Source organism: Charadrius vociferus, unplaced genomic scaffold (genome assembly GCF_000708025.1).
Source record: "Charadrius vociferus isolate BGI_N301 unplaced genomic scaffold, ASM70802v2 scaffold202, whole genome shotgun sequence".
Lineage (NCBI taxonomy): Eukaryota > Metazoa > Chordata > Aves > Charadriiformes > Charadriidae > Charadrius > Charadrius vociferus.
The window spans coordinates 2,020,094-2,044,075 of record NW_009647242.1 but is presented as its reverse complement, the minus strand read 5'-3'; the positions used below and the strand labels follow the sequence as shown (position 1 = coordinate 2,044,075).

Sequence of the window (23,982 nt, the reverse complement as noted above, 5' to 3'; positions counted from 1 at the left end):
TTTATTCCCCAAACTAGGAGTTTAATTCCATTACCTCTATGTACTGTAAGTAACAGGATTCTCTTGAAAGGGCCTAATTAATGTAAAGAAGGTTTTTTGCAGAATAAGGCACTGCTTAGAATAAAGGCTCAAGGATTAGGCTTTAGCATAGCAGCTACATGCATTTTAAATAAAAACATTTTACAATTGTATTTCTTTTTTTCTCTTTCCTTTTACAGCATCACCATCCCGCACTTCACAGTCCAACAGCAAGACAGTGGACCAGGAGAACAGCTACTAAAGTAAAAGAACTAGAAAACACTGAGCGTGCTAGCTAACTTAAAGAGCTCTTTGTGTTCTTTATAAACTGAAGTGATGTTAGTTCTATAAAATTGACTACTAGTAGGTAAAAAAAAAAATAAATTACCATTTCACATCACATTGTTTGCTTTGTGTATACAGAAGCACTGATTTATTTTCTTCTTCTTTATGTGTGTTAACAGCCATACTGGGTCAAACCAGAGGTCCATACAACGCATTATTTTTCCGACAACAGTACTAGTAGCAGATGTTTACAAAAAAGTATGAAGAGAGTGAATCTTTCCCCAGCACACCCTCTTAGCTTCTAGCAATCAATGGCTTTCCTGAGCAATCTCTTCCTCAGCCAGAGACTGCACACAGCCATTGTGTTTAATAATGAATTCATCTAGTCCATTTTGGAACCCATTTATAATTTGGGCTTTACAGCATCTTGAGGCAATGAGCTCCACGATGTAATTATGTGCTGTCTGAAAAATATTTCCTTTTGTTCACTTTAAACATGCTGCTTACTAGCTTTGGTGGGTGCTCCTGATACCCTATATTGTAAGGAATAATGAATAATTGTGGTTAGCATTGCAGAAGTAACACTGATCTCTGGCACAGCTCAGAATATCCTAAGGGGGTATTACAGCAGACAGGAATGAGTGATATTTCACTATCCTGGAAATGAGGTAGAGACTTGGTACTGGAGCTGATAAAGTGGCTCTGTGCCACTTTAAAGATTTCCTTACTCAGAATCTTTACATAGTTTATTATGCCAATGTTACAGAAGCAGTGTACAGCAGCATTACACAGAGCATAAAAGCCGGAGTTGAAGTATGAATGGGCGAATGAGCAAAACTACAAAGTGAAATGCAGAGTTTTACTGTAGTTGTTTGTCCAACTTGACCAGAGACACCAGTGACAAATAGAAACAGACGCAGATAAAAATCACGGCTAAGTGAACAAAAGCTCAGCTGATATCACAGCCTACTGCAGAAGACAATGTTCTGAAATACTCTTCAAGCAAACAATACACTAAATCGTTCTGGCAATGAATAATGGTTGACAGCACTTGGAAGACCGATACCGGTATCACAAAAGACTGAAGAACTGTTTTATGCAGTCTTTCTCAAGATTAAAAAGCATATGTCTCAACTTGACAGCCATGCTTAGATTCAGAGAATCTTGGAAGGACATGAAAATCTAAAAAGAGCTTTGCACTACAAGCTTTTCCCCATCTATTTAAGTCACCTCATTTCTTTCCTAAATATTCACGTGGGGTTGGAGGTGGCTGTTTTTACTGTTCTCTCCTGCGTAGAGGATACAGGATCTGACCTACCTTTTTAACATTTGTTAAATGTTAATGTCATACTGGAATTTTGTTGCTTTGTCATCATTCTTGGTAAGGAAAAGCACGGAGATTGCCCTTGTGAAGGTATTTACTGTAAATAATCAGAATGGTAGCATTTTCCCAGGTCAGAACTCTAAGCTCTGTGATACAGCCAAGTACTTAAGCATCAAAGGCAAAATACTGCTGTTGCCTTCTCCCAGACCAATCACACACCAAAACTTTATGCTTACTTCAGGAACCAGTACTGCACAGCACACTGCACGGAAGCTTCCACCATCCCAGAGCAAGCACTAGGAGGCATTCTATTCAGAAGGGAATCCGGCCACTCTTTGGGTAGGACAAAAATCTACAATTTCTCTAAAAAGAGCTTATACCCCCTTTACTGCAGGCTGCCTTTGTCAGCAGAAGGCAGCCACGGCTACATCTGCTCCTGAGCCTCAAGGAAGGTCCTCACTTCTTTTGTCTCCTTTTGGTGTGTGGTGTAAGAGTGGAGAGAGCCTCTTAAAGACTCAGACTACCCTCTTGTAGATGTAAGAGCTACTTCTCTGTTATATATTTAAAGCACTTATTACCTTAAAACTAGATGGGTAATAACTGAGCTCAGCTGGTAGATGCATTTTAACCTTACATAAACACATGCTATCTATTTTTTCCAAAGACCAAAGCAGAGCGTTGTCAGTCATGAATCTTTTTAAGATCTTAAGGGGAAGAAACTGGACCGTTTTAGTGGACAGATATTCAAGCTTTGCCACCATGACTACTTTGTCACCATGTCTAAACTATTATGTGTCTGATGTCCGTGGTGTTGCTTCCACTTAAGTGAATGGTAAAATGTAAAACAGGAAAGAATGTATATTAAAAGCAACTTTAGAAGAGTCCTTTATATCCCTTTAAAACCAACTGGACTTAAACACATGCTTAAGGTCTTCCTTGCCTTTGACTCCAAATCATGCTGTAAACTTAAACCTTTCAGCTTCTGTGTGTGGGTTTGTGGCAAGTGACTCCGGTCTGCTGTTTCTGTCTTGTGGAAAGTGTCAATATTATGAATTTGCATCAGCCCTGAACTGAGCTACAAACCCAGTAACTCCAATAATTCTACATGGTTGATGCTGCCATGTCATTTCTGAAATAAGTAGGTGACAGTATTTCGCAAGTCCCAAGTTCCCCCAAGCCAGCCTGTTTTTCCTCCTGCCCACCCCCTGGGCTGCTTTGTTTCCACGGGTACTCCAGTCTTCCCATCGGCTTTGGCCTGGGGGACAATTTTATCCCACAGTTGCCCTGCTCATCTTTGTCTCTGCTTGACCAAGATGCCTGCATCTTCTCATGGCTGTTTGGCAGGCTAAGTCCTCTTCAACTCTTAAGATGACTTGCTGAGGACCTGGGGTGACCTAACTGCTAACTAATAAGATGGACACAGAGCCAAGCAGCTGAAGAACAGCAGTAGTCCCACAAGAGCGTATAGGCAGTGGCATCACTGAGATCCCACGTGATGGGTAACTGGGGAGCAGATTTCACACTGAGACAGAGGTGAAGGCAGGAAACCAGCAGGCGAGAAAGGCGACTTGCCAACCCTCTGGTCTGCCCAATTGCAGCCCGCCAGATTTTCACTGGACTTAACATTTCCCATAGAATCTTTTGGGCCCATCAAATCACTATGTTGTTACAAAAAAATCACTCCTGCTAGAAAGTGCTCATCATCTGTTCCATTGACAGGACAATTACTAAAGCACTACAGGAAATGTGTAAAAAGAAGTCTTGTATTCCAGTTAGAAAATATATATATATAGGAGACAAAAGGAAAATATATATATATAGGTCTTCCCATCGGCTTTGGCCTGGGGGACAACTTTATCCCACAGTTGCCCTGCTCATCTTTGTCTCTGCTTGACCAAGATGCCTGCATCTTCTCATGGCTGTTTGGCAGGCTAAGTCCTCTTCAACTCTTAAGATGACTTGCTGAGGACCTGGGGTGACCTAACTGCTAACTAATAAGATGGACACAGAGCCAAGCAGCTGAAGAACAGCAGTAGTCCCACAAGAGCGTATAGGCAGTGGCATCACTGAGATCCCACGTGATGGGTAACTGGGGAGCAGATTTCACACTGAGACAGAGGTGAAGGCAGGAAACCAGCAGGCGAGAAAGGCGACTTGCCAACCCTCTGGTCTGCCCAATTGCAGCCCGCCAGATTTTCACTGGACTTAACATTTCCCATAGAATCTTTTGGGCCCATCAAATCACTATGTTGTTACAAAAAAATCACTCCTGCTAGAAAGTGCTCATCATCTGTTCCATTGACAGGACAATTACTAAAGCACTACAGGAAATGTGTAAAAAGAAGTCTTGTATTCCAGTTAGAAAACTTTTTAAAAGATACACTGAGCTACCGGCTACATAAGAATATGAATTTTCATTTCCTGAAAAATTTATTATAGCTATTTTAACTTATTTAAAACAAATGCATTATAGAAAATAATGCATATTTTAGGTATGCTGTGAATAAACCTCTGCTAAATAGCTAAATTATGCTAATTTGATTTGAAAACTGTTCCTCTCACTTTACAAACAGCCAGTAATAATGCTCTGGCCATGAAACCAGCAATGGAGTAAAATGCCTAATTATTTGTAGTGAATAAATACAATCCATAGAAAACACATAGGGTGTATATATAATTAATAAAGAATAGATTATAATTGCATTTAACATCATTTGCATAATTTAAAATGGAATAACTACATGACTGATTTTTTATGTCTTTTTAAAGGGCACTAATAAAATATGAAGGAGGTAAGGAGGCTTATATGAGTAGGAAGTAATGAATAATATCTTGAACATTAAAGCACAATATATTATTCTGTGCACATAAATTGAACCAATTCATTTTTGCAGGTGCAATGCGAAAAGTACAGTACATCAGCAGTTTTCTAAAGTAAATAATACGTTAACTGAAGAAGGGATTACGGATTCTGATCAAATATTCAATGTCTTATTTGAATAATTAATAAGTCAGTCTGGCACAAATATGCAGCATATAGCCTGCCTTGTTTCAAAAAACTTTTCTTTCTTTCATAGTTGTCACTAGCATTTAGAAAGTTTAACCTATCACCTTATCGCTATGAGCATTAAACCCATTCTTGTGGATTTCCCTCTGGAAACTCAAGTTATGAGTGAAATTAAGTTCAGTGGCCTCATTTAGTTTCCTACCGTGGTGTTCAATAGCCCATAATGGCGCATAGATTGGCTAAATCTGAAACTAAACCCTAATTTCAAAAAGTACAGAGAGAACATAGATTTGATACTAGCAAAAGCATAGTAGCAAGATCACTCAGCAAAAATGACTTGCCCAACAGACAACCAGAGTAAAATATATTCTGAGAAGTCTGCTTAGTACGGTTTGACTGTTTCTTAGCCTGTGGCTGCCAAAAGGGAGGAGGGCAAAACAGGCTGGAGAATAATGGTGCAACAGATTTCACATGCTAAAATCGTGGAGTGATATATGGGTGTTGGTTATTAGAAGATTAAGCCTATACCTCTGTGTATATCCAAACACGGGAAAGCAGTAAGATGGAAAAGGTTAATTCTTCCCATTAAAATTATATAACCTCTGTGTTAATTACTTGGACTAATCAGATGTGGATACTGGATTTCCAAAGATCTACTCTGTCCCAAGTTGACAACAATCAGTGAAACTTGGAAGCTGTTTCTTTTATTGCTCCAGTTTGACATTGCACATGCCCACAAATCTTTCCAGAATAAATTGAGAAACATTTTGCAATGCCTTCAGAGAAGAAAAGATCCTAATGATGGAGTCATAGGTCAGGAAAAAGGAGAGCAAAATTAAAACAAGTTTTGAAAGACTGCTGGGGCAGCTGGACCCAAGGTGGGAAAAACCCCACAACTTTCTAAAGCAGACTGAAACTTAATTGCCATGGGATAATGAAGGACAAGAGGCACATCCACAAAAACTGCATGCAACAGCTAAAACAATTCCATTTTAAATGCTTAAGTAGACTTACTCATTAAGGACCAGGAATAACATCAGGGGTGCTTATTATGCTTTACATTACTTTTTGATTTTCAGTCCAGTTCTGCTGAAATATGAAATTAATGTCTGCTAAATATCTGAACATGGAAAAGAAACCCAGGGCATCTTCAGGACCATGAGAATTGACAGGTTACAGCCCATTTTTTATTGCTGATAGATTTTCGTATTCATTCATACGTTTGCCACCACATACACCAGGATTACCAGACTCAGCAGAGGCAGAGAATGATTAAAATAGCTGTCAGAGCTCCTACATAAGAACAACCTGCATTCAGTTTATCCATCCAATTGATCAGCTTAAGCATCTATATCTCACAACTTTTGAGTGGACCAACACTTTTCTGAGTGGATCAATACCACCAGTCTCTGTTTTAACTGCTTAGAGGGATGCAATGGTCATGAAAGATGCACTTAAAAGCTACCAGGCTTTCCTTAGGACACAGCCTAAACTTTACTTTACATACAAGACACAGTGTCGTAGACTCACACGTAGAAAAACATTGGGCTGAATTAGGCATTCTTGTTCTTGTTAGGCATCCTTGCTGCCTGATATACTGTACAGTTCAGACTGTTCAGGCTACTAAGAAGAAGAAAACAGGAGGTTCACACCGAAGTAAATCACAGACTGATCAGTACCAAAAATAGCCGTGTCACAGCATGAGCAAACAGCTGCCTACACCCCACTGAGAGTAATCCTAAGGATATTGGAAACGTTCTAGTCTATACATCTCTGCAATTTTATTATTCAAACAGATAAACCCCCAAAGCCTTTCTAATGAAGCCACGACCTGCCTAAATCTATAGTCTGTGGTAAGAATAAATTCTAATTAAACCTGCTTAAACAAAAACAAATTAGAAAGCTGCTTCTGCATATACATGCACTTTTATTTAAAGTGCAGGAGAAGGCATTTAGGAAAAGTGGGAGAAGGAAACAGGGAGATTCAGAAAGTCCTGGGACACCTTGGGCAGTTAGCCACACTGCACCATAGGGCAGTGTCGTGTGAATGATATTAAGCACTGTGACAGCACTTGCCATACATTTGAACTCTGTGAAGAACAGAAATTCACAGCTATTAAGTATAGGTTCAGAATTGCATAAAACTGGCTGACACACCAACAGACATTCAGCAAACTAAGTGCCTCTCCTCCGAACTGAAAAAAAACCAACTCCAAACAAATGCCTATTAACTGCCATCCAGATAAAATTGCTGACAACGGATTCTTGCTGATCAACAACGGGCAGTCACCCATTCTGCTATGAGACTTATTAAAGAATTAAAGGCATATTGCAAGCACTGGGAAGTTGTATCAGTAATAACATAGGCTATTTACTAGTGAATGCAGTTTCTGGTTTGGGATGACTTTATTTCAACAATTTGGTATTGATCTGGAGTACCTTAGGATTTCCGAACCAAAACATGCTTCGTGGACATGGCAGCTGCTCATTTTTACTATGGCTTTTGACCTCCCTTGACAAAGGAGAAATACCCGTCTCACATAAAGAACCTTCATATCACTCTTCATTGTGGTTATCCTTCATTATGCATGGGACAAAATGCTTACATAATAATATATGCCTATAATCAGACCACTGCAGCTTTCCAGTATTAAAGATTGAAGATTCAACTGGGCATTCAGGTGATTGTTCTGAGGCCCATCTAAATGGATTAAACTTCACAAAAAATAACAGCAACGGTCTCTACAGATGAATATTCCAACAATTTTCCACACTGTTTTCACAGGACAAATTCCCACTATTTTACTTCTGTTCCTATTTCTGTTATGTTTACAATCTCTAATGAGTTTTCTCATTATTACAAAAACAGAAAGAGAGACGAACAGTTACCTGCTTTCAGGTCTGGAGGACGCAGATGTTGCCCTTCGTGTATTTACATTGTGGACTAATGCCCCCATTCCCACCCAATGTTCCAGAGTCTTTCTGCTTTCTTTGTAATTTGTGTCTTGTGGGATAGAAAATAACCTGAACTGATTGTGGTATTGACTGTCTCAGCTGGTGCTGCAGAGCATCAAATAAAATCAGAGAAAAAGGCATGATAAAAATGTACAGGTTGGAGGTGAGACAGGCCAGTTGCAGTCACAAGGAACACATGCAGAAAAAGCACCACCAGCTGGGTCCTGCCAGTAGCTATATCAGCACAAAATCAACAAAATACTTATTTTTCCTACTTCAGAACAGGGGCCCAGAAGCACAGGGCTTAGAAGTGTCATGTGGCAGCAAATTTGTCTTCCAGCTTGAACCAAAGAGAAAGAAAACCTGCGACTGGAGGACTGGGTTGGAGTGACAGGATTCTAGTCTGTTATACCTTTGCATGACCGCAGAAAATGGAAACAATATCAGACTTCTGTCCTAGTTCAGACATTCATCTAAGTGGTCTGGAGACAACAAAACTTTCAGCCGGCACCTATGGGGTAAACTTCCGCCATGAAAAATGTCCTGCTTGCTTGCAATACTTTCTGCCCCCGAAAACAAGAATCTATATTTCTGCTGGTTTTAGAGAGTTTTTTTTTCCTACTTTTTGTCTTAAAACCATTTTCTATTCATCCCAGAAATTTCACTGGCCAGCAGTACAACGTGTGAAAAACATTGTTTTTACTGACTATCAGCACATCTACCTGCGTATCCATTTCGATTAATATATTGCTATGTAAGATAGGATTTCTTTCATACCCCCAATTATTCTCTACACTCACCTCCAAATCCTCTTTGAATTATCCATTTTTTTATGATCACCTTTGACCACGGTCCCCCAAGGTATAACTTAGCAGTGACTGTGACCAGATAATCTATTTTAAAATACTTTTCCCAATCTATAATAGGTGTTAAGAAGTGCTAAACCGAAATGAATTGTTTAACATACATTAGAGAATATATTTCATGTTTCTGACCTTGATATGCCCTGAGCCTGTATCCTCACAGGTATCTATCTATTTAAGTGTCGTGATTTAGAGATTAATACAGTTACATTGGTGCAACTCCTTGGAGTGGAGACCATGCAGCATAAAAGGGGCATATTCAGTACAGTTTATATTGACAGGATATAACTTCATTGTATTGGGATAAGTATTGGTTTAACGATATTCGTATAAAGTAATTTCCTGACTGAAACAGTTAACTGCCACAAAACCTTGAGAAAAGATGTGTGCAACAGGAGGGGAGGAGAGGGAAGCCGAGAGAGCCAGTGGGGGGAAAGGCCTTAAAGTTAAAGCTTCATGGAGGAACCATTTTTAAACTCTGTTATTGACACAGTCCTGTTAGTGACAGTAGGTGAGGCTGATCTGATACCCTTTGCAAATCCTGGCTTTTCAAAGGAACCTCTGGTTTTGTGATAATGGAAGCTCAGAACTCCCTGTCATGGAACATAATGTGAAATTGATTTTGCAAGGCTTTATCTACACAAAGTTGCACTGGTTTAATTAAAGGTGTGTTTTTAAATCAATTCTGTTAAACCAGTCCAAGCTCCTGTGTGGACACTCTGAAATCGATTTGAAACTGTCTTATGTCAACTAATCTTAATTTGGCAAAGAACCAATTTACACTGATCAGACACCAATTTTTGCTAATCAAAAAATAGGGTTATAAATAAATCTTATTTATAATGATAAGATTTTGATGAATTTCTCTGTTTCTGCCCTAGCTACACCAAGCTATTCTGGCCTATAGTAGCCTAATCTGTCTGTTTAGGAAGGAGATGAGCTCGTTTCTTTCCATCTATGTGTTTCTGTCTTTTTGACAGATACACGTCCTTGCAAAAGGATAGAGCGTAAAGCACTGTGAAACTAGGGAGTCTAAAACCAAAAGGTGGCAGGTGTAAGAAGAAGTGATGAATTGTAAAGACCACTTTTACTCTCCTTTTCTATTTATTTTGTTTCTGTAATGCAGAAAGGAGTTAAGAGATGAGCCTCTTTCATCATCAGTAAAAGCTCTCTCATGCTGTAGAACTGGGGAGCAGCTTAAATAACCCACAATTAGTCTAGAGGTGCATGTGAAATCAGCCCTATGTTATCCTGTCAGTCTAACATTGCTGGAACCCAAAATCTCTCCTTTCTTAAGGGTCTGGCAGGGGATAGAAAGGATTTTAAAGATCTACTGCAGACTAGCTGTGTGGAAATTTCCCCGAGTTTAAGGATTTCTGTCCAATCCCTTCCAATCATTCACACTCCACTAGGCCGCAAATGAAGGTCTGCAGTTGAGTCCACAGCTTACAGAAACGCATCCATATTATTTCCACACCTGAGAAACACATGGGAAAATGGGCAGTGAACTTGTTACTGTGGCGCTAAGCACGTGTCTGTATTTGCTGTCGTTCTACAGGCACAGCTACACACAAAATCAGAAGCTGCACCTCTACATCCAAGAGCCAGGGTTTGATCCTGCTCCAGGGAAGAGGAGCCTTGGCACACGCCATCACAGGAACAGGAACAGGACCAGGCTGTGGGATGTTTCCCTGCTGATACTCAACCAAAGCCTTTCTGGTGATGAGGGCCAAAGTATCTCAGCTCCTCCCAGACGGAGAACAAAGTGGTGCAATCCTGCAAAGTACGGTGTTGCCTCAAGCCCTTGTATGTTGGGATCTAAAGATACTCAGTACCTCAAGTGGATAATCTTATTGCAGAGTTGAGCAGCGAGTGACTAAATACCAGCCTGCCGTTGCTTAAAGATGATTTTTCAACCTTATCCTTTGTGTCAGTTATGTTACTCCAAAAACTCTTGTATAAAGGTGACAGGACTTAAAACTACATCGATGTGCTTAAATTGTGAACTATAGCCCTAATTATTGAGACTAGTAGCCCTAATTATTAAGTTTTATTTTAAAGCACTTAAAACTATTCACGACAGTAAGCGCTCTGTATCCTTGCACTCCTCTGAAGTGCTGCTAATGGGTAATGTGCTACTTTACTTTCTGTTCAGTTCAACAGATTTATTTTCAGAGTGAATCCTGGGTGAATTTCTCCTGAATCGGATTCTTTCCCTGGTGAGACTATATAATCCTGCTGTCTTGTTAGAGCAAAAATCATCTTTTAGACTTCATTCAAAACAAATCCCCTGCCAAACTATTTCTCCCTTTTCATTTGGACAGTTATCCTTTTGATAATTTATACGGAAAAAATTCTTTTGTTGTCTAGTTCAACCTTGTAAAGAGGACAGTATCCGTCTGACAGCAGCGTAAACAAAGAGATTCGCAATCTTAGCAGTGCTAGGATATATTGGGCAGTTTTTCATTGCATATAGAGGAAAAACGGCAATACTGCAGTAGTTCAATGGAAACCCCCCCTCAAAGATATGGCTAGTTATGGTTCATTCTGATTATAAACAATTTCCATATATAAAGAGAACTTTTTCAGATGCACCTGCAGTATTTTAAGTCCCCCTTCCCTGCCACAATTAATAAACTGCACCCTAATGTATTGCATCTACTGGCATTAGTCATGACTACACCTGCTGTCTGTAATGTGATGCCATTCATCAGCTTGGTAAGCTCAAAATTAAGTGATTTTCCTGGAAACTGTTTCTCAGTAACATCATTTGATCCGCTGTAGTTAAAAAGCCATGTCATTGGTTGCATTATAAATTCCATTTTACAGTCGTCTTTTTTTTTTATAAATTAATTGTAGCTTTCCTCTAGGCTTAATGCTGGTATAAAAGGTTTTGGCTGATGAGCAAATCTTTTCCAAAGACAAGAATTTTCAATTCTATCATTTTTAAATAACACTGGCATAAAAAACCTCACAGGAACAAACTTGTTTAAGTCAGCTACACAAATGAAAGTTGACAAGTGATTAGCTCCTTCTGGGAATGAATTGTTTTCTACATTTTAGGGGAAAAAATGTCATCAGTGACTTTGGAAGTGGCCTGAAGCATGGGCTTTGGAAATCTAATACTACAAATACCAGCTTAAACAGTTACATATTTAAGCATTTTTTCTAACATGGAGTTAGCATGACAAAGCCCAAACTTCAAAAAAACACCATCTCTTGTAAAATGCTCTTGTAAAAATTCAGCAATGTACTAGTAATTGTATTAGTCATCCTGAAGGACCTGCAACAGTGAATACACTAGTTTCTACTTTTAAAACTTTAGCATGGTATGTTGAGCCTCTCGGGCAGTGCACACTTGTGCATGCCCAAAAGAGAAATTGTTGCTTACCCTACAGGGTGGAAGTAATTTAAATGACTTTTGCTGGTTGTCCTCCTCCCTTCTCTTTCTATCAGATGAAAGAATGACTAGGAAATTTTTTTTTTTTTTTTTTTTTTTTGGCTGGCTTCTACTTTAAGAAGAGTTAAAATTGAATCTGTATCATTCTGCTTCTCACTGTCCACGTCAGAGTCACATCAGAGTAAGACCCATTTATACCCGTTCCTCTGATTTCTCACATTCTCGTTTCCAAGGAAAGGACATTTAGGACTGTGTGTTGGGTTGGAGATGCAGTGCAATTTGGACAGGTTCCTCAACTGGACAAATGGATACTACCACACACAGAGGCAGATCTGTCAGGTGTAGTCTGCCCCTAGAAATGGGGGGAGATGGGCTGCTGGTGATCATTATTTGCTTCCTAGCCCACATGGCAGGGATTTTTTTTTTCTTTAAATCTAATCACATCATCTTGGATCATAGTCCGTACAATGTATTAAAAGTTAACAGAGTATTTCAGAGGTGATAGCTTCAAGTCTGGCTACAGATCAAACCCCACAAGTTATTATGCAGTGCATCTTCCCGCCTCTATAATAATCAAAATTATCTCACGAATTCTCATACACTCCTATGAAAATTTTGACAACTTATAGCACAGTCCTGTGGATCAATCTTATGCATTTTTCCTCTGTGAAATAATATATTTATGCTACTTTGGTTTTGGGCTCAAATCTACTGAACTGTAATCTTGTGAGAAACTACTTACTGTAGACATCTTACCACCCCATATTAGAGTGTTTCTGTACATAAGAATCATTCAAAAGAACAAACTCCTTAAGATCTGAGCAAAAAGTCAGAGAAAAGTGGACAAAGGACATTTATTTTTACACCCTAACAATTAAAACATTGGACGTAAGCAGATTTTAAAGGGTCTCAAAACCTCCCTCACATTAGCCGAGGAACCAAGGTTGTAAAGTCTCTGTTCATTCAAATATATGATTTGGATGAGGGGTGGTGAATTCTTGAGACTCTTCAGCAAAACTATGCTTTTGAAGTCAGGCATAATACTACCCTTAATTTTGGTCATGCGAACAAGTTCTGCTTGTTTTTCGCTTTTTTCACTTAGCAAACTGACTCATCTCACAAGGAAGACAGAATCTGCAGCACAATGCACTGTGCCCCTATAGTATTTGCCAGGATGTAGTGGTCATGACATTTAAAACTAAGATGACAACAGGGAGGAACAGGTCACTCCAGCATGAAATGAAGAAACAGAAGTTGAATCAAAAAAAAAAAAAAAGGAAAAAAGAGAGACTATAAGTTCATATGAAAAATAATGAGGATTACAGATAGCCTCCAGCCAGTGGGAAATGTTTCAGGCACCACTGAATAAATTTTATAGCCCTATGGGCCTCTCTGAAGATTTGTGCACTTCCTCTCCATGATGAATACTATCATTCCAAGAAATACTGCTTGTAGAACCTGACTTCTAAGCTAATATTGTGTTAGAAGGCACCCGTGATTAGACAATCTGTGATGTAGAACTTTGGAAAAAAGCTATATTCTTCAATAGTAAAATAAAAATATGGCAAGTTCTGGGAGAACACTAGTGGACCTGTTTTTTTTTTTCAAATATACAGCTTTATGCAATTAGAATTAGGCAGGGATTTCCAAGAAACGTTTTTATGTCTGACTCCTCATCCTTGCTCGTTACAAACAGAGAATTTGCTCACTGTAGAGATGATCCTTTCCATTCAATATCTTCCCTCACACAGCAGCTGGCTTACTGGGTTGAGTAATTATTTTTCCTGTTCTGTGGTACAGATAGCAGACAGATAAAGCCAACAGTGCAGAAGACATAATAATAATCAGATCATTAGACCTGACACTTACTTCATACTCCTCTTTGAATCCATAGCCTTCTGCACACTTCATTTGGGTGATGTGCTGTAGCAAGTCAGCTACACGGATGGCTGGATGAAGCTGTCCGGTTTGGTAGGGCACATCCACAGGATCTCGCTTCTTGTAGGTATGGGATTGGACCAGGCTGCTCGTGTCACTGCCCATCGTATGGGTTTCATCTAGAAAAAGAGTATCTCATAATGTACTGGCTCATTTTCACTTATTAATAGAAATATAAATTACACAGATTTCTAGAGGAATGGCAGAAATCTGACACCATCAGTATTGCTTCTGTCTGTGAAGGCTACACCAGAAGAACAGTAAATCCATGGAGCAGTTTACACAGGGAAATTGCAAGACTGATTGGAATGAGGCAAAGTCCATGGTTCTACAATGGAAGCATTGCAGAGCAGTCCGAACTCTAATATTGTTTTAAATATTACTAGCTGATTATGAGCAGGTTTTAAATTAGGCATTTGGTTCTAAACTGCATAGAAGTTTCACTCTGAAACTTCAACAAGTCCCATGGAATGAAATTGGACTTGTATTCTTCTTAGATTACTGAAGTGCTATTACACTGCAAATTTAGAGCAAATGTTTGGAGTGAGCAAAATAAAAAGATGCACAAAATGGCTTATGGTTTCATCAAGCTAGGACTGCAATGGAAATGTAGATCTGATACAACATTTGGAGACAAACTATGAGAGGACAAATGCAAAGGATCATCTGGAAAATGTCTTGACTGGCTGCTGAACATGCTTTAGGACCACGGTATATCATGAGCCATCACATTAGGCATGGAATGTTATATGTCAACTGACATGCAAGCCAACAAACAGGAGAACCCAGTGGGCTGGTTAAAATTTTTATGAGACACATACTCTCCCAACCCTCCACATCTCTTCCATGGGGCAAATGGGCAACTTACCATTGATTGGCACTTTTAAGAAGATACATATCAGGAGAAAAAAAGAGGAGGAGAAAAAGGAAACAGGGCATAAGCAACAGTACTACATTAATAATTACAGGTAATTTTATGTTTGTAATTTAGGCTTTACAGACTGATTTCCTACATGAGTCAGATTCTGATCTCAGTTTCACAGTATAAATTAAATGTACTGAAACCAAGGTATCTTACTGTGAGTCAATTCACACAGATGCAACTGAGATCAAAACTTATACTCAGAGTAAACAGATGCGAAAGTGCATGCTACCTAAGGAAGCAATATGACTTTCTGCCTGTTTAGATGGAGTTTTAAAAATTTGTTCAGACTTGACAAAAGAAAAAAAAACACACCCAAATTCTGAGTATCATCATAAATATTTTTGCTGTTTCTGCAAATAATTTTACATATCTGAAAGAGTTTTTGCTTTTTAACTGAAATTGCAAGTGTGGTGCTTTGACTCACTCAAACTACTCCTTGCTGGCTGCAGCTAAACATAGCAAGGGGTTTACAAAAATACTATATTTATTAAATATCTATTACTTTGTAAAATATGTTGTATGAAAGGGAAGCATTAAAATAATATTCCCACATTCATAATTTAGCTATATTATAGCAAGAAGTTCCACACATACTCTGGGTGCAAAGGTCCCAGATTCTCATGTACACATCAGAAATACTACCGCATCAAATTAAAGGTGAGATTCTGGTCTTAGTTAAACTACTGAAAATTGATATTGAAGCCACAAACTTCAACGAATCATATTTCAAGGATGATTTTAGGTTCTCTCAATTCACACTGATACTAAGAGACACGAAATCTGGTCCTCAGTAAGCATCCAGTCAGTATGAACTGTGCATTTCAACCTAAATCAAAAATAACAGAGAAAAATTTATGGGTATGAGTATGGGCACTGGACTACTTTTCCTGTCAGTTTGCTAACCTGATCTAATGCAGAAGAAAGAGATTCATCTTTTAGTCATAAAATTTGATAACTTTTGTCTAATGTGTGATAAAACTGTACTGCAAAGCACCTTGGGATGCATGGCATGAAGCGTGGTATACAAGTGTAGGTACAGTATGTTGCTGTTGAAATGGCACCTGAAAACTACAAGGTGGCTAAGACACAAAAGACAAAAAAAGTGTAGGAAGTTGATCATGATTTTTGGGGTGACTTATTTCAATTTTAGAAACAGGTTAGAAAACTTGGTGGTTTTTTTTGCAAACTACAGAATTCCTTGTAACACAGACTGTTAGTAACTAAGATGATGGCAAAGTTATCAGACAGCAGCGTTTTGTGCTATGAAAGCAGCGGTTTAATCCTTATGAATCTCTCTCCTGTGAGCTCCTTTGTTTTAGAGTAATTTTCCTCTCTCAATTTCTTTATCTCTTATAGCTGCATTAATACTATTTTTCTCTCTTTGGGAGTTATCTTTTATAAGTTAGTTTAAATAAAGTGCTTTCAATCCTTGGTATATATGGTACATATATATTTCAGTTTTTTGCTTTGCCTTTAAGCACTGTAGCATGAGTTTTTCAGGCATGAGAGTCCACTGTTTTTCAAAGGGTGAGTTCCTCCAGATGCAGTGTTCGTATGCAACGGGAAGTTTGTCCAGCTTAAATACTCCTACAGCTGCAGTTGTTCTACTCTCCACTTTCACATTCCCATAGAGATGTACGACACATTAAATAATATATTTATTTACTGGTTATACGAGTTCATGGCACGGAAGGTATCTGGAAACCCAGCCCGATATCTTTTCTGGGCTGAAGACTTTTCTTTCTCCAATTTCAGAAATATGCACATCACTGATACCAGACAAACATGGGGGGTTGGACTAGATGATCTCCAGACGTCCCTTCCAACCCTGACCATTCTGTGATTCTGTGAAACATGACCTACACTCATGCTCAGCAACTATAAATTTAGCCACTGTTATGTAAAGTGTTTTTTTAAATCTCAGTCTTTCTCTTAGGTTATTAGGCTAAGCAGACCATTGCCTTTTGCATCATTTAAAGAGTGCACCACTAATTAGCAGTCCTTTTTTTTTTTTTTTTCAATTGGCTAAGAAGTTCCTAATTTGCATGAGTAGTCCAAAGATCTTGCTGTACATAAATTTGGAAATGGTGTGTTGTGGCCTTTCTAGCAGATTTTGAAAGCTCAACTCAACCATTCACCAGACCTGTGCCCTTCCCAGGAGGTCGCACTGAAAAGTTCATTTAGTTCTAACTACAGGCTTGACCCTGCAGTCTAACGCAACTTCTCTGGACATTGGAAGACAGCAAAAGCAGGTACTAGTTGCAATTAATTTGTTAATAGCTATATTACTCTGCTGACTCAAGCATAGCTAATTTGATTTGCCTCAGATAAAACACTATTCGTATGCAGTCAGTCATAAACACGTGTTGGGAGAGAGACTTGGTGTGAATGGAACACCACTCATAAAAGGGTACTAAATTTTTAACATGTAAGGTTACAAAAATATTAATTTTCCACAGTAAAATAACTGGAAGATTTTCTGAGATGAGTAAGCATAGGTTGCTGTAGTAGACCATAAAATACATATCTAGCTAATTCAAGATTTTACAGACTTAGTAAAAGCAAAGATCTTTTTTTTCTCAGTGGGCGTTTGTCTGACATCTGAATTACTTGCTTAGAGATTATTTCTTGTGGGGAAAAAAGCTAACAAATATTTTTGCCATCATTATTATATAGCAAAGGATGAAAAAAAAATAATCAGAGAAACCATTAACTAAAATGTAATAATCCAGATAGGGAATCTCAAAGTTTTTCTCCTGATAATAGTACTTTTCTCCTTGCCCACCCACAAGGTCAGAAAGAACATCTACTGGATGAAGCGTTGAATGAATGCTAAAGCACACAAAAAAAATCTAACATCTCAGGCAGTTAAAAGGCACTGCAAATTTCATTTGCATGCAGATTATTACATTGTTACAGTCACTACCGTTACCTTCTTCCAGATTTACATAATGTATAAAAACGTACAAGTTCCTTCTCCAAGTTATCACGCTGAAATGCGCTGCACTAAATATTCTTTCACAGTCACAAAAGTTCAAGATCACCTTCCTAAACTTCTACTTGGTATATGCTTCACTCTACTTTTACTTAAGCCTGTTTAACTTACAGTTTAAAGGCAGGAATCAGTTAAGGGATCTTATATTTTTAACAGTGATTTGAAGAAAAAGGAAAAGAAAGAAAAATACTTGTAAAAATATCAATCATTGTAAAAAGGGTAGATAGTCTTAACATTGGAGTTTAAATTCTTGCTACAGTGCACTGTTAAATTTTGACTTATTATTTTTTAAAAAATCTCTCTGTTTAGTTTAAAGTTAGTATGTGAAGGAGGTGTAAATGAATACAAGCCACAAAGTGATTAGTTATTTAAGCACTGAAAATGCAATAGTGCCTCATGCTTGTTGTTTTATCACTGTGCAGAAAACTCTCTTTTTGACAATGGAGAATAGCAGGTTTTCCTAAATTCCCAGTGGAAATGCTTTACACTTTAACTGTATTGTTTCTAACCTACAGTTCTACTGTTTTATTTTGTTCCTGTGACACCTGATGCATAATAAAATACATACTATAAGTGTCATGTTATCATTTTGCTGTTCAAAATGCCATCTCTCCTCTGAAACTTCACTTTGACAAGCATGTCAGAAACTGTGTGGTATTGTGAGAAGAAATGATAGCTGGTGGATGGCCCAAACTGTATTTTGTCTGAATTTCTGTATCATGAATAGTCTAATTAGGCAAAAATGTTATTTTTAAGAAGTGACATCTTCAGTTCTGAGATAAAACGAAAAAAAAAATAAGGGAAACTATTTCAATTGCTGCAATAATCAAATTCTTTTGTGTCACTCCAAATACATGCATAAACATTTCCTCGCAAATCCACTTGTTAAAATTATTTCTCTCTTTTCTCCCCTGACTTGCACGATGACAGTGGTAATCAAGCCTGATAACTGTCCTTCGCATTCTCAGTGTAGCCAAGCCTACCACCCCTCCCTTTAGCATAAAACTCCAGCTTTTTGCATACTATTGTCTGTACCCCGAGAACTGTGACTTTCTAAATGACTTCAGCAATAAACTTTGATAAAGGGAAATGTTCTCACCTAAAATTGCAGTTGGCACAAATGGATCTGTCATACATCATAAGCAGGTCAATGCAGGAAAGGTAAAAAGAGAGAGAACAGTAAATGATCGATAAACATTCCTGAGCTTTCTTTCAGAAAGCTACTGTAAGCAACCGGTATGTTGCTTGTATATGTATTAAATTTCTATGGCAAGAATTATAATAATGTAATTATATATGCTTTTATTATGAAAAGCTCTATATTGGGTGGAAACCAAGAAAAAAATTGGTTACCTGGGTAATAAGAATTAGGCACTGTTGTGCTCAATGTGTTAGTTTTCATTGTAAATGAAGATGGTGAAGATACAGCTGCAAAGAGAAACAAAGCTGGTTAGAGACAGCAAAGTGATCCATGGCTATTTTAGCTGAGTTATTGACTTGGTTTAGAGTCCATCCTGTTGTGTTTGTTGCACTGGAATCAGGACCTAGGGAAAACCAGGTTTGTCTAGTGAATAAAATAGCTCATTGAATTTGGTTAGTTCTCTTAAAAAGAAATGTCATCAGAGAAAGCGTTTTGATCAGTGATGACAAATATATGTCTTAAATCACAAGATTAGACTGAATACTGATGCTTGACTAAAGACATCATAACAACAGGTGGTTTTGACAGCAACTTTGATCATTAGTAGGTTTACTTAATACTGTAAATACTGTATGCAAATATTCTACTATAGTTAATTTTTTTTTATTTGTTCAGACAGATGTGTAAGGTGTACACAGATACTATTACACCCTGTTTAACAATGGTTTTCAGGGAGCGATACATAGACCAATGCTTGCATTGACACGTAATCATTTAACCATTTGTAAAACCTATGGGAAAGCCCAATGCAACAAATTAAGTTCAGTTAGTTCCCTGGTATTCAAAGATTATGTGAATTACCGTTGCAAGCACAGATACATTCAACAGGTGGAAGTTACTCAGAACATTTTACAGGATGTTCAGCCAAAGAGTCATTAGAAGATTTTAAGCAAAGCTCATTCTAAATTCAGCCTTAGTTGCTCATCTACATAGCTCAAATTCAGTTGGATCAGTGAATGTAAGCACATTCTGGATACCTATAAACAGACTAACAGGAATTGAAACAGTGGAGCAGGTTGCCCCTAGAGGTGCTGGATGACCCATCCCTGGAAATATTCAAGGTCAGGCTGGACGGGGCTCTGAGCAACCTGATCTAGTTGAAGATGTCCCTGCTTATTGCAGGGGGTTGGACTAGATGACCCTTTAAAAGTCTCTGCCAACACAAACTCTTCAATGATTCTGTGATTCTATGAATTTGTGAAACAAAAGTTGAATTGAGGAAGACAGGTTGAGGATTGAGATTACTTCTGCTGGCTTTCATCCATCTTTTTTTTTGGTTGATCTTCTAGGGCATACAGTTGCCAGCCCTTGTTAAAATGGAGCTATCTGAAAACTGGCTTAAATTATGCTGACAGTTATCACTTAACCTATAAATAAATATATCTGAGATTACTTTCCTTTGATTATGTCTCCTGAATCACTGGATGGAAAGATCAGGGTGGTATTCCTTTTGGGCATGGGTGCATAGATTAGTTGACGTCAGGGCTGCTGCAGCTAATAAAACTGGCTAGATACAGAATGCAGCCAGGATAATAAACTTTCATAGGAAGCAGGAAGGTTCGAAATATCTTGAGTACAAGGCCTTAATACAAAGATTATTCCTAAAGACTGTCAGACTGCTTCTTCTGGTGACCACATTTCTTATGGGAAGTTTAATTAGAGGTTCTAGCCCTCAAGTGGTATAAAATACTTGTTATGCCACTAATTTTAAATTGGTTTGAAGTGGTTTACATAAAGAGGATTTAGTCCCAGGAACTCATTGCAGCTTCTTTGGTTGTTGTGACCACTCAGTAACACCACTGGAAAACTACATCATGACGGTGGAAGATGAAGTCAAACCTCTTGCTCTCTTTACAAAAGCAAGCAATCTCATTAACTGCAATGGTATACTCTCACCAGAAAGGCAAGTCAGATTTTGAAAGATCTATTTCAAAGCAATTTCAAAAGTAACAACTCAAACACAAATTAACATTGCAAATTCTGAGCCTAATGCTGCTGAGAGAAGTCTCACTGTATAAACCTCACAGCGTGTTTGTACAATTGAGCTCATCAAAGATAAGTTCTTAAGCATATTATTAAAGAGTGGGAGTTGGGCCTCACATACTGTTAGTACTCGAAACAAAATTCAATCTTTGACAAATTCTGAAGGTGTTCAAAAACACTGGTATACAAGAAAAACCAAGGTTCCTTAAGAACTACAAAAACCAAGGAAGTTTTACAAACATAGTCATTCTTATTTCATTCTTTTTAACAATTATAAAAAAATACTGTTTGTCCTGGTCTTTGCTTAGTGGTAACCCCCAGACAGGAGTGAGTCCTTGATTGAAATTCTAATACAGGAAATGTTATAGCTCAAATTTTATTTATTTTCAGGATAGGTCTAAGAACACTCAGGATATTAGAGAATCTTTTATGAAATTGCAGAACAGATAATTCCACTGAGTTCCTCCTTTGCACAAACAACAGAAAGAGCATCATCTAGAACTGGAAATAAGACGACAATCAGATCATCATTATTAAGTTATGACATACAAAAATAAATTTCGCCTACAAAAAAAAGAAGTGAGCAGCGGAAGCATTTGAAGGACTTGGGACAGCATGAGGGATATAAAATTTTTAACATAATAGATATTGGAGAAAAGTAAAACTACAGCTGTTTCAGTAATGTCTTTGCTCTTCTGCAGAAGAAAAGGATGGACAGAAAAAAGCTCAATTATCCTTATTATTTTTAAAGAAGTCTATTCTTGATGTCTGACTGTCTTGCTCATTCGAATACACACTGTAATGTGCTGCACAGTGGGAAATTCTGGGTCCCATGGATTTTCCATGACTGAGTAATGAGGAGTATTTTAAAAACCATTTGCACCTTTCTGCCACCTTCCAAAAAAAAAAAAAGAAAAGAAAAGAAAAGAAAAAACTTACATCTCCCATTTAGATTGTGCGTGTCCATGAAAGAGAAAGCTTCGTCACAGTTGGTGCCTTGCTCAGTGTAGCTTTTATCCATTGAATTCACCATCACTGTCATTTCCTGCCGTGTACTACTCAATGTCTCTTTCCGCTTTTTAGCCAATTTTCTTAAGAAATGAATGTTGAGGGGAAAAAAAAAGAAAAAAAAAACACGCAGTGAGCAGACATAGTCTTCATGTTGTTTAGATCAGTATTGTAGTCTGTAACCACACTATTAAGTAACATATTTACAATTATTCCTGCATTTCTCGAAACTTAAATTGATTTCACACTCATGTCTTTCAACAGCATCTGACAATCAAGGGATAGTTGCCAATGCCCTGATTGATGGTGAACAGCACCTTAATCCTTGGGGACCACCACTGAATTAAAGGGGACTACTTGGATAGAAAGGTCATGTGAGCTACTGCATCAGAGGCTACATAGGTTTAAAGACAGACATAAAAATGATAGGAGAGAAGATTTCACTGAAATCGACAACTCAGTAACAATTTTCACTTCACATGCGTACAACTGTCTGGAGCTGTTTCATTGAGACACCATATAATACAGCTAACTGGTTTACATCATAGTGTATAGTATATGTTTGATGTCTTAACACACTTTGCACAAGCAAGTGACATTTTCAATTGGCTTGCATTTCTAAAGACTATTCTCTGTCACTCTTGATTTTAGGAGAATTAGTCACAAGACTTAGTTGCTTCTCAGCAGGAGTGATCTGTCAGAGACAAAAGCTTGATTCTGACACTATAATAGTGATTCATTAAGCTGCAGAACTGCTTTGGATGCATAAATCTTTTTTTTTCCAGATCTGTCTGTTTCTGTCTAAACTAAAATCTCACTCTGTCTTCCCCAGAGTTATGCTTAGTTACCATCACAAAATAACATGTCCAAAACTCTTGGTTCTTCTTTCAAGCTCTGTGAGACATCTGTGATCCTCATGATGATGGATCCCATGCTCATTTGGCTTGTTTGCCTGGCCTGTGACTCTGTCATAGACCAAGCCCTTCTCCAAGTCCTTGCCTACAGCCTTCATTTAATTTTTCTAGATTCCTTCTCTATAGTATCTTCAAGGTATGAGTTTTATACAGAAATAACTCCTCCACATACTTTGATCTTCTCATATCTGCTCATTCAATGACTTTTGCTCTATGGAAAACATAATGAGCCAGCTCATATCCATCCTCCAGAAAGATCTTTTAGATATCTTCAACCAGAACTTACAGGAGCTTATTATCTCATCTATGTTTCCGTCCACTTCTAGAGGTCTACTGCATCAAGCACAACCAACTTGTGCTAACTCTCAAAGCCTTTTTCTTTGTTAACTCTCATTCAGTATGAAAAAAATTATTCCCATCACAAGCAAAAAATTGATACCAGCCTCCACTAGATTTTGAAACAAGCACGTGTTTGTCTACACTCATGTTGCATGGGAGGAGCTTTCTGTAAACCTCCCTATGGATAGCTCACTATTCTGCTTCAAATCACTGCCTGCAGACACACTTTGCAAAGTACCGATATTACTGTTCACGATGCTGATCAGTATCGCCTCAGAATCTCTCCGTGTTCCCCATCTATCTACTTGTTTCTTATTTACACCTAAATAACAAGTCATCTGGGCAGGAGGCACAGTTGTGTTCTGTACTGATACAGTACCTAGCTCAGCAGTATCTTAGTCCATGACTAAAGCTTGAAAGGCATTTGAAACTAAAGTCTGCCTGTTAATAGAACTAGTAAGAGTAAGTGCAGGCAAGGTATTGGGTCATTGCACACAAAAGTATTAAGGGTCACATTTGGCCTTCAATAAGTGCTGGATTGCCGCTCCATTCAGGAGGGCACGTCCCCATGACTGAAAGCAATTGAAATACTCTGCCTTAAAAACCTGCTGCAGTACCTGCAGTAAGGAGCAGTGTGTACCTCTTTGCTCACCCCAGCTCAGAAGTCATCTGTGTTAGTTTAAGCCACCATGAACACACTCGAGATTGCGATTGATGCTGAGGAGGAGAGTGCTTATGGTCAGCCACTTGTGGGACTCTGTACCACATTAGGCCTTTAGATGTGCAACATAACCTCATCCATAAATGCTCATTATTATGGTTTTCAA

The 23,982-nt window shown here is 38.2% G+C and overlaps 1 protein-coding gene across 1 annotated transcript in view; it reads right to left on the bottom strand.

The window, feature by feature from the left end:
- Positions 1–23,982, bottom strand: part of PTPRM (protein tyrosine phosphatase, receptor type, M) — a 379,063-nt gene that overhangs the window by 78,633 nt on the left and 276,448 nt on the right. The window contains exons 17-21 of the mRNA XM_009879983.1: positions 21,834–21,985; positions 19,064–19,138; positions 18,810–18,836; positions 14,659–14,670; positions 13,722–13,909 (exon numbers count right to left, since the gene is read on the bottom strand). Of these exons, the coding sequence (XP_009878285.1) occupies positions 13,722–13,909; positions 14,659–14,670; positions 18,810–18,836; positions 19,064–19,138; positions 21,834–21,985 (454 nt within the window). The remainder of the gene's footprint in view (positions 1–13,721; positions 13,910–14,658; positions 14,671–18,809; positions 18,837–19,063; positions 19,139–21,833; positions 21,986–23,982) is intronic.